This window comes from Tursiops truncatus, chromosome 11, assembly GCF_011762595.2.
Source record: "Tursiops truncatus isolate mTurTru1 chromosome 11, mTurTru1.mat.Y, whole genome shotgun sequence".
NCBI lineage: Eukaryota > Metazoa > Chordata > Mammalia > Artiodactyla > Delphinidae > Tursiops > Tursiops truncatus.
This window is the reverse complement of record NC_047044.1, coordinates 84,969,041-84,981,591: the sequence shown is the minus strand read 5'-3', so window position 1 is coordinate 84,981,591 and position 12,551 is coordinate 84,969,041. Positions and strand designations below refer to the sequence as shown.

General features: G+C 41.7%; 1 protein-coding gene across 2 annotated transcripts in view; it reads right to left on the bottom strand.

Annotated features, from left to right (window-relative positions):
* The window catches only part of ST8SIA1 (ST8 alpha-N-acetyl-neuraminide alpha-2,8-sialyltransferase 1), a 151,343-nt gene that overhangs the window by 53,785 nt on the left and 85,007 nt on the right, over nucleotides 1-12,551 (bottom strand). For both annotated transcript variants that reach the window (XM_019936508.3, XM_073788969.1), the window contains exons 3-4: nucleotides 8,969-9,078; nucleotides 2,425-2,517 (exon numbers count right to left, since the gene is read on the bottom strand). In XM_019936508.3, the coding sequence (XP_019792067.1) occupies nucleotides 2,425-2,517; nucleotides 8,969-9,078 (203 nt within the window). The remainder of the gene's footprint in view (nucleotides 1-2,424; nucleotides 2,518-8,968; nucleotides 9,079-12,551) is intronic.

Genomic DNA, 12,551 nt, shown 5'->3' with positions numbered 1-12,551 from the left:
TAGACTACATAGCAGAATGAACACAACTAAAATACGATTTACTGAGCTGAAAGGGGTTATCCTTGGGACACAACACACATATACACACACAAAGCTACATGGTACAAGGAAAGGGTTAGAAATATATAGAAGTTCTAATATCCACTTAATAGGAGGACTAGAAAGAGAGAGCAAATATAATGAAGAAGAGGAAATAATCAGGCATATAAGAGAGAGAATGTTCACAAAGATGAAAAGCAATACTAATGATAGCTAACGTTTATATAGTGCTTACAATATACCAGGCACTGTTCTAAGCATATATATAATATACATATATACACACACACATATTTACACATATATACATCTACATATATATGTAGTTTAATTCATTGTAAGTAGGAATTAAACTAAGTATTATTATCCCTGCTTTACAGATGAGGAAACTGAAGGAGGAAGTGTTAAGTAACTCAGTCAAGCTCACACAGCTGCGAGTGGGCGAGCAGGAAGCAAAAACCAAGTCATCTTGCTTTAGAGGACAGACTCATAACCACTACACCTCCACGTCTTCCAACTCAAAAGGCCTCTCATTAATGTGCCAAGCAACATTAATGAAAAAAGAGACCCACTCTGAGATATATCTTGGTAAACTTTCTGAATTCAAATGGTAAAAAGAAATGTATAAGTTTTAGTGGAGGAAGGAAAGAAAGATTTCCCTCAAACAAAGAAATGAATAAATTTCCATTAGATTTTTGGTTGGCAACTCTGGGTGCCAGAAGATAATGAAACAATATCTTCAAAGTTCTGAAGAATATATGGAATATCTGAAAAAAGTGTACCTCGTGTTAGTTATAGTTATTCACAAATGGTGAGGTTTGGGGTGATTCTTTTTGTTACCATCTTCTTTGTATTTTTCTCTCTTACTTTCTTATAACGAACATATATTTTTGTGGAAAAACATTAAGATCAGTGTTATAAAAATAAAGATAGTCGCATGGATTAAATTCCTTAAGTATGAAAGATGAAACTATAAATGCACTAAAAATATACAGGATAATATTTTCTCATTGGAGGAGATGTGGGTAAGGAAGATTGTCTAAAGATAGTTGTTTTTTTTTTAAAAAGGAAAAGACTAACAAGTTTCATTGTACAAAAATGTTGAGTTCTGATAGGACAGAAGCTAAACAGACTAGAAGAAAATATTTGCTCCATATATAGCAAACAAAGACTTAATATCTATACAGTTCTTATAAATCAACAGGAAAATAGTTTGTAAAAAGAAAAAAAGTATGAAATGAGCAAAGAATGCAAACAGGCAATTCACAGAAGAAAAAATACTAATAGTCAATACCCACTCAGCCCTTCTTATATTAAAAAAAAACCATATTAAGTAAAAAATAATGTATCATTTTTAACTCAGCAAACTGACAAAAATTTAAAAGATGAACAGCACATAATGTTTTCAGTATTGGAAAACAGGCAGTCTGAGCCATGACCGAAGAGGAAGTAAATGGTACATTTTGGAAGTGTAATTTCACAGTATCTGTCAAATTAAAAATTGGTTGTGTTTCCCAACATCTATTTTGTGGGAATACTTATGAACCAAAACAAGTAGTGTAGCATTGTTTATCAAGTGACACACAAGCGCTGTTCACTTGGATAAGACTTCCTTAGGTGGCAAATGCCTGAGCTTAGAATATCTGGGTATTTCACTATTAACTGCTAGTGTACATGGGAGAGCATAAGGGCGATGTTCGACTCTTCTTTTGACAGAGATTGAGTCATTCTCTACGATGAACAGTCCTTGGATAAACAGCTCACAGCTTACCGCTGGGCTTCATCAACTAGAAACTGACGACCCCCAGAAGCTCCCACAGCAACTGCCAAGATTTCTGGAATCGATACTAGAGTAAGAATTTTCCATCTGCTTTCCCAAATCTGACTGAATATCATGTGATGTACTATATTGTAACATCATATGATCACACATTCTTGTACATTCCCACAATATTGCTACTTTCATGCGTGCATATGCAGTAAAGTGGTCACTTCTCTGTTTTTACTCTTTAATAAAGTTGATATGACTTCTGTTCACCAATCAGTGCCAATCAATGAGTTGGGACTGAAGCCAACAAATTGGAAAGTAGTAGTAATGAGTAAGCACGATATAATATTACTTCTTTGAGCAAAATGATGGATTCACATGTTATTTTTACCATCTCTAAAGGCAAGAAACGGAATCCCAGAGGAAGCATGAAATAGTGTTTGGATTCCCATAATCCTGTCTAGTTTATTTACAATTCCCTCCTTCATCCTTCCTGCCTGTCCAGATGGTTTTCTTCTTTGTTTCCCAAACTGAATTATGTTCACTGCCTTTACGATGTTAAATATTTCGAAAGCCTTCCTTTTAATTCCTCACAAAGAGAAGTCATAAACTCTTACCTTTGCCGAATTATGCTGGGGTTAGCCGTCACTAAATGACTTTTGGATCCAACATCCTTAGTGTATTCACTTGACAAAGGAGGAAGATTGCATCTAGAGAAACAAGAACAAGCAGTTCAGAATGATTTACATACTTTTAAATCAGGTCAGTTATCATGGCAAATAGGAATTTTACTAAGTCTAGCTCAATTCACAAATAACTGTTTTTATCACCTCTCCCTTTTAATAGACATTAGATGACTAACTCTTAGCATCTTCAAAATGCTGTCATAAAAACTATTTCTGTTTTAGAAGAAAGAAAATGTCAGCTAGAGAGGTAAGGGATTTACTAAAGGAAAGAGATATAGCTAAAATGAATTTATTCCATTCAAAATATTTTTGAGGTGATAAGTCAGGGTATATATGAAATTAGTGCTCAGGAGGGTGTAGTCCCCTAGAAGACACAGGACCTACAGTGTTCTCTGTGGATACCAACAAACTTCAAGAGAAAAGGAAGAATTGTATTTGCTTGTGTTTTTCATTCTTTTCCCAAATTCTAAATTATAATAGTACATTCAAGGCAAACTCTGCCACCTAAATCGATGCATGTGCGACTTCTGGGTACATGACCAACGTATGGTTGCCTACTGGTGAAGACAAAATAATCTGTCATTTAAAGAAATGCAATGATTCTCCACCATCCCAGTCTAGGCAAGGGAAGAGTACAGGTGACAGAAATAGCTCCTCCTCCCTTGTACACACACACACACACACACACACACACACACACAACACAGCCCTGGGTGCTCTCCTCTACCGCAACATCTTATGAATGCTTACAACGGAAAATATTGCAACTGCAAATCCAAATCCCATGGCTTTCTGCCAGTGAGACATTAGCCAAGTTGTCAACTGCCTCAGTTTCCCCATTACACAAAATGAGGATAATGGCTTTTCCTCTCCAATAAGGTGGTTGCAAGGATTAAAGTAAGAAATGTATAAAAAATCCCTATCTTGATGCCTCATACATAGTAAAAGCTCAAATATGTCACATATCAGAAATATCATATAACTAAATATATATCTATTACTTCTGACCATCCCAAATGAGTCTATAGCTTCCATTAGATTTTCTTTTATTACTGAGTCCTAAGTGCTCCTGTCCACCCATGTCTTGACTCCACAGCAGGGCACCTCTAAGTTTTTCTTACTTCAGCAAACCAAAGCATCGTTTTTTTGCCGGTAGACATCTTACAAATATTAAGGTCTCGGCCATTCCCCAACTATTAAAATTTCCCTACAAATTTCCCCCAGGACGTGGACTTGTCTGAGCACCGACTCAGCTGATCAGCACAAGTTCCTTGATGTCGTCTCGTATTTACCCTGTATTTGACTCCTACCACATCAGGGCATCCCAGGCAGAAACTTGTCTCAGTTGATTTGGAATCTTCCTTCCACCTGTTCTTTGGTAACAAGATTCTGGTTCTTCTGGCAGCTCCCCACAGATTAATGTCAGCCAGTTGAGTGCCCATTGGGAACAAACACAACAGGCATGGTGGGGAGCCTGGGGGAAGCCAAGTCACAGAGCCTACTTAAGGCATCTCTAGTCTAGTGGTCGCACCATATCCCAAAAGGTTTCCGAAGACCATGTCGGGGAGCGAGCTTATTAACCGCCAGGCTCATCCGGCCATGGTGCTGACTGTGCTCTTGTGATTTAACCGACCTTCGCAAAGATGGAAAGGACTCCCAGGATAAAACACAGACTAGAATTTGGGCATCTGTCTCTCTCTTTTTTTTGATGAATGTAATTTTTTTTTTTTTTTTTTTTAGTTTTTATTGGAGTCTAGTTGATTTACAATGTTGTGTTAGTTTCAGGTATACAGCAAAGTGAATCAGTTATACACACATACACACACACATATATAAATATCCATATATATATATACATCTCCATTCTTTTTCAGATTCTTTTCCCATATAGGTTATTACAGAACATTGAGTAGAGTTCCCTGTGCTATACAGTAGGTCCTTGTTAGCTACCATTTTTTTTTTTTTTTTTTTTGGTACACGGGCCTCTTACTGTTGTGGCCTCTCCCGTTGCGGAGCACAGGCTCCGGACGCGCAGGCTCAGCGGCCATGGCTCACGGGTCTAGCCGCTCCGCGGCATGTGGGATCTTCCCAGACCGGGGCACGAACCCGTGTCCCCTGCATCGGCAGGCGGACTCTCAACCACTGCGCCACCAGGGAAGCCCTAGTTATCTATTTTATATATTGCAGTGTGTATATGTTAATCCCAATCTCCTAATTTATCACTTCCCCTTTGATCCTGATGGCCCTTCATAACATTTGAGAATCAACCACATTATATTAAACCTGTAAACTCTGAATATTGCCGGAAAGTGAGGTTAACCTGTTTTGTCATCGTTAAATGAAACTAGTTGGTATTCCTGAAAAAATACTTTTTCTGTGCATTCCTCGTAGATTGATCCATGGCTCATATGTCTGGGTCCACTTCACACCTCCTATCACAAAACAAAAGCTCAGAGAAACACTGCCGGACACTAACTGCCAAATCCTGCAATAGAGGGAAATGCTTAAAACAATAAAGATAATATTTTATACATTCATTTCTGGAAAATAATGACATTGTGTGCTGGTATAAATGTCTGTTCTTCTGGGTAAACTTTCTTCAAGTCCAAATTTCTATGATACTTCCCTGTAGCTCTTCTCTTCGAAAAAAAGCACACTATAATTCTAGCTCCGCAACTCCTAAATTGATAATTACATAGATTTACATAAAAGGCACATTTAATACAGTCAAATTGTTTCCAATTAGGCATATTGTGTAAAAGTGTTTCAAACTCTGCATTAACGCTTGTTGGCTCAATGAACGGATATTAATGGCTGAAGTGCCTTAATAACTATACTCGTGATCCTAGAAGATACGATCACAGAACTGATGAGGAATGAATATTCTTTGAAGTGGGGAGTGGAGGTGGGTGGGTGATGTGGGTCTGGAGAGGAATCTTTAAATAGAATAAATTCTAAACTTCCTTTTTAAGTTGTATGTCCACTTAAATATGTAAAACACATATAATTGAGAATAATTCAAAGGCACCAAAATTATGTTGTCCTCGCTCATATTCCTGACCCACCCAGTTCCTCTCCAGAACACAGTTATCTCTGTCTTGCACAACTCCCAGATACATTTTATTCAACAATTTTATTTTTTAAAGTATTGCTTTTGGTTACAGAGCAAATGTTTACTTTGAAAAACGGGGAGTTGACTTCTAGCATTAGAAGACGTAGTTGAAAATGTCCAAGCAAAGGAAATTATGCCATTGTTATATCCTAATTCTGGAAAACATCTTGAACTGTAACTGGGTATACCACTGTGTACAGGTAAGGCTGTTTTGGGATCTCATCTTTCAATGTAACTGTCCATGGGCCCTATAGTCCAGGAACATACTATGTGCTTTCCAATCACATTTACTCACTAAATGTTTAATTTTGAACATATGATATTACCTCCATTTCCTCAGGGTGCCCCCAAAATGTGTATTAAGCAACCGTGCATAAATAGATATATAAATGGTCAAATAAGAATACTTTATAAACAATTTATCAACATTTAATTACTCCCACATTGTAAACCCTTAATAAGGCTTTTTAAAAATTCAAAGGTGTTATGATAATGGTGCCATTCTTGAAACTGAATCAAAGGCACATGCACATCTAGTTTTGATGCGACCTTCTTTGAATTTTTTTCAGTCCTCACCTCCCTCATCATTCCATGAACATCTGTTTAATCCTGTGCTGTGCACCCTGATCACAAGCACTCATTAATTCTGAACTTGAATATATCAGTATTGATCGTATACAACACAAATGTAGTCTTGCTTATTTGTAATAAATAATATAGGTAACCCCCAAAGATGCTTAGGCCTGATCTCGTGCACATTAAGTTTAAAATATCCATCTTCCTAAATGTAGTGACAAACACACGCCCACTCAGGAATACTAAAAAAATACATTTATTGTACTAATGCCTCCTTCCACATTGCACTCAGACCTCTTGGAATCACTTAACTTTCCTGAGTCTGTGAGTATAATATTTCCACTCTTTCTTCCTTACATAGTTTCTGGAAAAAGCAAATCAGCTTATACTCGAGAGCAATATGAAAATTTAAACTAGACTACGTGAATGTGTGACAGTGGTGTGACAGTCACAGCATCACAGAATCAGAGTTTCTACCATGGAAAGGCTTGTGGTATTGTCTGCAGCCACCTCCTCACATAGATTAGAAAGCTGAGCTGCAGCAAAGGTACAATGGTGCACTGCGGGTCACACAGTGAGTCTGCAGCAAGGGCTGGTCCTCCAACCTCCCTGTTTTCTTTGCTGGCCCTTCAGCCTCCACCTAACACCAATGTATTAGCGGGGGTACCTCTGCTCTTCAGGTAACTGTCCCCACTTCTACAGCTTAAATCCCATCTCAGCGCACTCTCCCCATGGCTCACAACCCTGTGGCAGCACTTGGTGTCCTTCCTACATTAGAGCTTGGACAGGGTGGCCTGTGTCCAGAATGGAATGGAGAAAGGGCTCTGCCCAGATGCCACTTGCCCTCAGAAGGTCCCCACTCACTCATCATCTGCTTCTGAATCACCCCAGTCACAGCACTGGCACATCTCCAGGTTTTAAGTCCATGAGGGGAATTGTTCAACATACCATTCCCAACCCCAGTGAAGACCCGATACAAAGTAGGTGATCACCAAACTGACGTCGACTTGAATTAAGAGAACTACATTTTTATTGTCTCCATGTTTCTATGGTTTGTATCACAAAAAATAAGAATGGCAATGGAGAGGAAAACAGAGTCTTACACTGGAAAAACTAGGGCAGGGCAACTCCATAAAGGAAAGAGAGATAGAAAAGGACCCCACTCCCACTCTGCAGCAGGCTTCACCAGTGAGATAAAGTCTTTCAAGGAGCCCAACCCTTGCTCTCTGAGAGGGAACTTGACCCTCCCCTGAGTACACAGCTTCCTTGAAACACTCTCAGACAGGCTTTACTCTCCCCTACTCCACTTAGCTCAGAGCCCAGAGGTGGTTCAGTGTTCTCTCAGCTAACTTTTGCTACTTCTAGACCATTATCTATTTATCCTTAAAAATGAACACAAAACACAACCGCCACCCCCCTTCGGCTTTCTGCCCTCTTTGTTGCTGGAGACCTCAGCCTTCCTGGCCCCAGAGCGTTTTGGCCCCTGGTTCATAGTCATTTCCACTTCACTGAGACTTCGGGGCGCACCTGAAAGACCCTCCCCAGAACAGCCTCCAGGTTCCTACACCTCTTCAGTAACAAATGTCCTTTTTTCCTACAACACGTCTGCTCATCCCCCAGAGAAGGTGAAGTCACATTCTCCAGTGGGACATTCTTTGACATTAGCTCTCTTTTTCCCACCTTCTCTCATCTTTCCCGCCACCGCCCCCTCCAGCTCTGAAGAACCCCATCATTTGGTCCCACTGGCCCCCTTCCTTTCTCCTTCACACCTCTCAGGGCCCACTTCCCATCCAGCCGAGACTTCAAAGTGTGTCACTTCACACTCTCTCTAGCCAGGACCCTCCATGCTGTCCCTTCCCACCCTTCTCTCCTCTCCACCAGACAATCCCAAGCCTGTGACTATCCAATCACTCACTATCTTCCCTGCTGGTCAAAATTACCCAAGGGTGCATGTTGGTGCCATTTCAGTGTGGTCTCTACTCTTGGCTGGATGTGTCCTAGCAGCTCCTTTACACACCCCTGCAGGATCACGTCACCACTCTGCTCAGTCTCCTTACCAAGCTTCCTCTTCGCTCGAAATGTAATCCCCCTCCTTCCTCCCAGTTTTCTTAGTGCTGCCCAGATCCAACCCCTCTTCAAATCCTACTCACTACTTCCAAATGCTTTTGTGAAAAACAAAGCAGCAGAGTGTGTAGAATGAAATGAATTAATGAAAATGTTTATTCATAGAGAGTTTGTCTTAAGAACAAGTCTTAAAGTTGGAGTCATCCAACTGTATCGTCTAAAATTGAATGAGTGGGGCTTTCCTGGTGGCGCAGTGGTTGGGAGTCCGCCTGCCGATGCAGGGGACACGGGTTCGTGCCCCGGTCCGGGAGGATCCCGCATGCCGCGGAGCGGCTGGGCCCGTGAGCCATGGCCGCTGAGCCTGCGCGTCCGGAGCCTGTGCTCCGCAACGGGAGAGGCCACAACAGTGAGAAGCCCGCGTACCGCAAAAAAATAAATAAAAAATAAAATAAAATAAAGTAAAATAAAATTGAATGAGTGTTTCCACTCTGGGGGTCTCCCCACGACCTCTGAAGCTCTCCCAGCTTTGCACTTTCTTGGGGCCCGTTCCCTGGCTCCCCTGGCCTATCTCCTCAACTCACTTCTATGTGAACTTGAAGGGACGGCTGAAGAGCAGCTACCTCTGATTAATCACCAGTGACTGGTTTCCAAAGGCCCCGGGGCTGGCAGGAGGGGTGGGGGAGAAGAGAGGAGGCAGAAGCCGCGCTGTGGGAGCTCTCTTACCGCATGACAAAATTTGCTTCATCTATTTGACGGCCACAGTCACTCTTCTTCAGAATCCCACCATTTCCCACCACCGCGCATTTCTTCAAGGGCAGCTGGAATGGGGTTGCCTAGCAACAGAAAACAAGGCGGGTTTTCACTGCAGAGAACACACAACCACTCACAAAATCATTGTTTACAGCAGACCCGGCCAGAGAATTTGGCTGAAGACGGGGCAGAGGGAAAAGCGCATGTAGAAAGAAAGATGCCAGAAAGTTTGCAAGGAACAAACAAGCCTATTCCTTTGAAATAAACGGGTTTTTTTTAGCTCCCTGAAGTGTATTTCAATATAACATTTTCTGGTATCAAACTGGCCGTGCACACAGTGGGGAGTGACTGCTAAAGAAAATGGAAAAATCCCCACTAAACATTCTTAGGATTCTTTTTAAAAGCATTAAGCTGGGAACAAACTCAAATGAATTCTATTCCCCTGTTTGGATGCAATTTCATTCATTCATACAATCAGTCATTCACTCAACGTTGCTGGTGCTTCCTATGCTAATTTTTGGGGATAAACAGAAGACAGAGAAACCACAGGTCTCAGAATTCACAGTTTGGGATGTGAGGAGAGTGTGAACACAGAAACTTATGTAACAGACCCTACTGTAATGCTGAACTTGTTGTAGAAGAGGTATGTTTCACATGCTGTGGAGAATCCAGAGAGGGGCAAGAAGACACGTCTGTCAAGCTGATTCAGGGAACGCTTTCTTACTCGAGATGAATCTTTAAGGATGAGTAAGATTTTGCCAGGCAGAGGGAGCAGCATAAACAGAGGCACAGAAGTACGCTGAGAGCAAACGCTGTGTTTATGAGCACGTGAACACTCTGGGCGGGTCTGTCTAGAACTTAGGAGGCACTAAGGGACAAGTGACGTGTGTCCATCCAGACAGCATATGACTTTCTGCAGACATTGAACTGGACTGCAAAGAAAATGTTCCGTGTACCTGAACGTTCCCTGGGGTGCTATTTATAGTCCCAGGGAATATCAAAACCCAGCACTAGCCCCTGGAAGTGAAATGCGACATTCGGTCTCTTTTAGCTGGGTCAGCAGGAACCACCAGACACGGCATTTCCTGCTTGCTGAAACCGAGCACAGCGGTTGGTGTTCTCTGGGGGAACACCTTACATCTGCATAACTGGGACATACAATAACCACGCCGATATTAAGTCAGCCATCCTTGATGAATCTGAAGGGCATAATATGGATTACACCAAAAGAATAAATGAATACCCGAATATATGCACATTAATTAATTAAAGCAGAAAAATGAAATTCCAGGGGTGTGAGTGATCACTGGTAGGTGAGGGGCACTCACTGTAGCACAAGAAGGGAATCGCACTTCCTTGATTTCTATTTTGTAAAAGGACTAGCCAGAGCTATGACAATATAGCTGATGAAGATACAGTACTGAAACTGTAGCGTCTAAGCATTTGCAGATGGGAAAGACTTCCCTTCGTAACACTACAGCAGAGACTGTCCAGTGACCTCTAGATCAGGATACAGAGAGGAGTGTCAGGCAAAGGCCAGCATTCCAACACGCCCAGGATAACCCAGGATGACACATGGCATTTTTCTCAGTCACTCCTGGGAGGCAGTTTTGAAATCAACAAACACATGGGCTAGATCTGTAATTTTTTAGATGTAGATTTAAGTCTTTATGCTCAAATTAACTGTTCTTTTATTCCACGAGTATTTATTAAACACCTACTATGTCCCAGGCACTGTCCTGGGTGACAGGGACATAATAATCCCTGTTCACAAGGAGCTTACATCCTAGCGGGGAAATGGATGATAAATAAGACAAATGAGTAAATAAACAGAGTATCAGATGGTGACATGGGCTGTGGAGAGAAAGAAAATCATTGGCATGAGAAGATGAGGAAATACTTTTGAAGAGGACTTGCCATTGAAATAGGGTGGTCAGGAGACATGGAAGCAAATCCCTGAAGGACAGGGGGTAGTGAACCTTACAGGTACCTGTGGGAACCACCGGGAGGGGACACTCCTGGGGTGTGAAATGAAGAGGAAAGAGCCCAGTGTGTCTGGAGATGAGTAAGCAAGGGACAGAGGAGGAGGGGAGATTAGGTAGGAGTAGGGTGAGCAAAGGAGTGATGCTATAACATGTTTTGGAACAATCACTCTGCTGCTGTGTGAATAGGCTGTAAGATGTCATGCACAGAAAGAAAGAGACCAGTCTCCTGAAACAGCAGACTAGAGATTTTGGTGGCCTGGGCTAGAGTGAGAGCAGTGGGGGTGGTCAGAAGTAATCAGATTCTGGAGATGTTTTGGAGGAAGAGCTGACCGGATTTGCTGATGCAATGGAAATAGGATAAGAGAAAAAGAGAGGAATCAAGAACGATGTCAAAGTCTGGGGCTTGGACAACTGTGAAGACGGACTTGCCATTTACTGAGACATGGAAGATGACAGAGAAGCAGGTTTTGGTGGGGGGGGGGGATAATTTGGGGGGGATAATCAATTTTAAATATGTCAAGTGTGAGATCCCCATTAGACATTTAAGTGGCAATGTCAAGCAGGCAGCTGAATATATGAGAATACAGTCGGGGAACTGGTCTCTCCTGGAGACAGAATGATGGAGGTGATCAGCATATAGGAGGTATTTAAAACCAGGGGACTAGCTGGTGAATGAGTGCAGACAGGAAAGAGAGGAGGTCTAAGAACTGAATTCTGGGAGGCTTCAACAAGAAGTCAGGAGACTGATGAGAAATCGGTAAAGGAGAGAGAAGGAGTGGCCAATGGAATGGGAGAGAAAAACAGGAAAGTACAGTATCTTGCAAGCAAAGTTTAAAAAAGAAATATCTCAAGATACTCAAGAAGGATGGTGAAAAATTGCAGCAAACGCTATTGATAGATTGTGTAAGATAAGTGCGGAAAATTGCCACGGGATTTTGCAACATGGAGGTCACTGGTAACCTTCCTCAGGACAGACCTGTTTCAGGAGTGAGGATGGAAGCCTGATCTGAGTTCAGTGAGTTATACGACTATCTGTATACAGTTTATGTCAGAAGTGTGGGCTCACTCATGCTCTACTAATATTTAGTTCGATTTGTAAAAGCCAGCTTAACCCCCGCTCATTGTTGTTAAAGGAAAGTCCCTGGACCACATTGACTGACAATACCAGTTTTCCAAGCAAGAATCTGGGCACAGAAGAAGCAGAGCTGGGAAGTGGCAGCAGCAGTACCAGCATAAACCTGGGTACATATACTACCTCCTAACTTCCAGATTGTGGGACCCGTGGGCGTTCCGCTTCCTGTCTCTAAAGAGGGATAATGCTGCCCAGGACTATATGAGATTATATGAGATGATGTACATAGAGCATCTCACTGAGCCACTAGCATGGTGGTCCTCCCATTATCCTTCCCCTCTTCTTTCATCTCTTTCCTCCTTCTAGCAGAGTCCACTGATTTGTTCAAGCCACAAAATCCTTAGATTCCATGTGTCTGGGAGAAACATGGTAAGATAGTGATTTATCACACTCTATCTTAACAACTGGAATAATTTTATTAGCAGAAAATTTATCTACT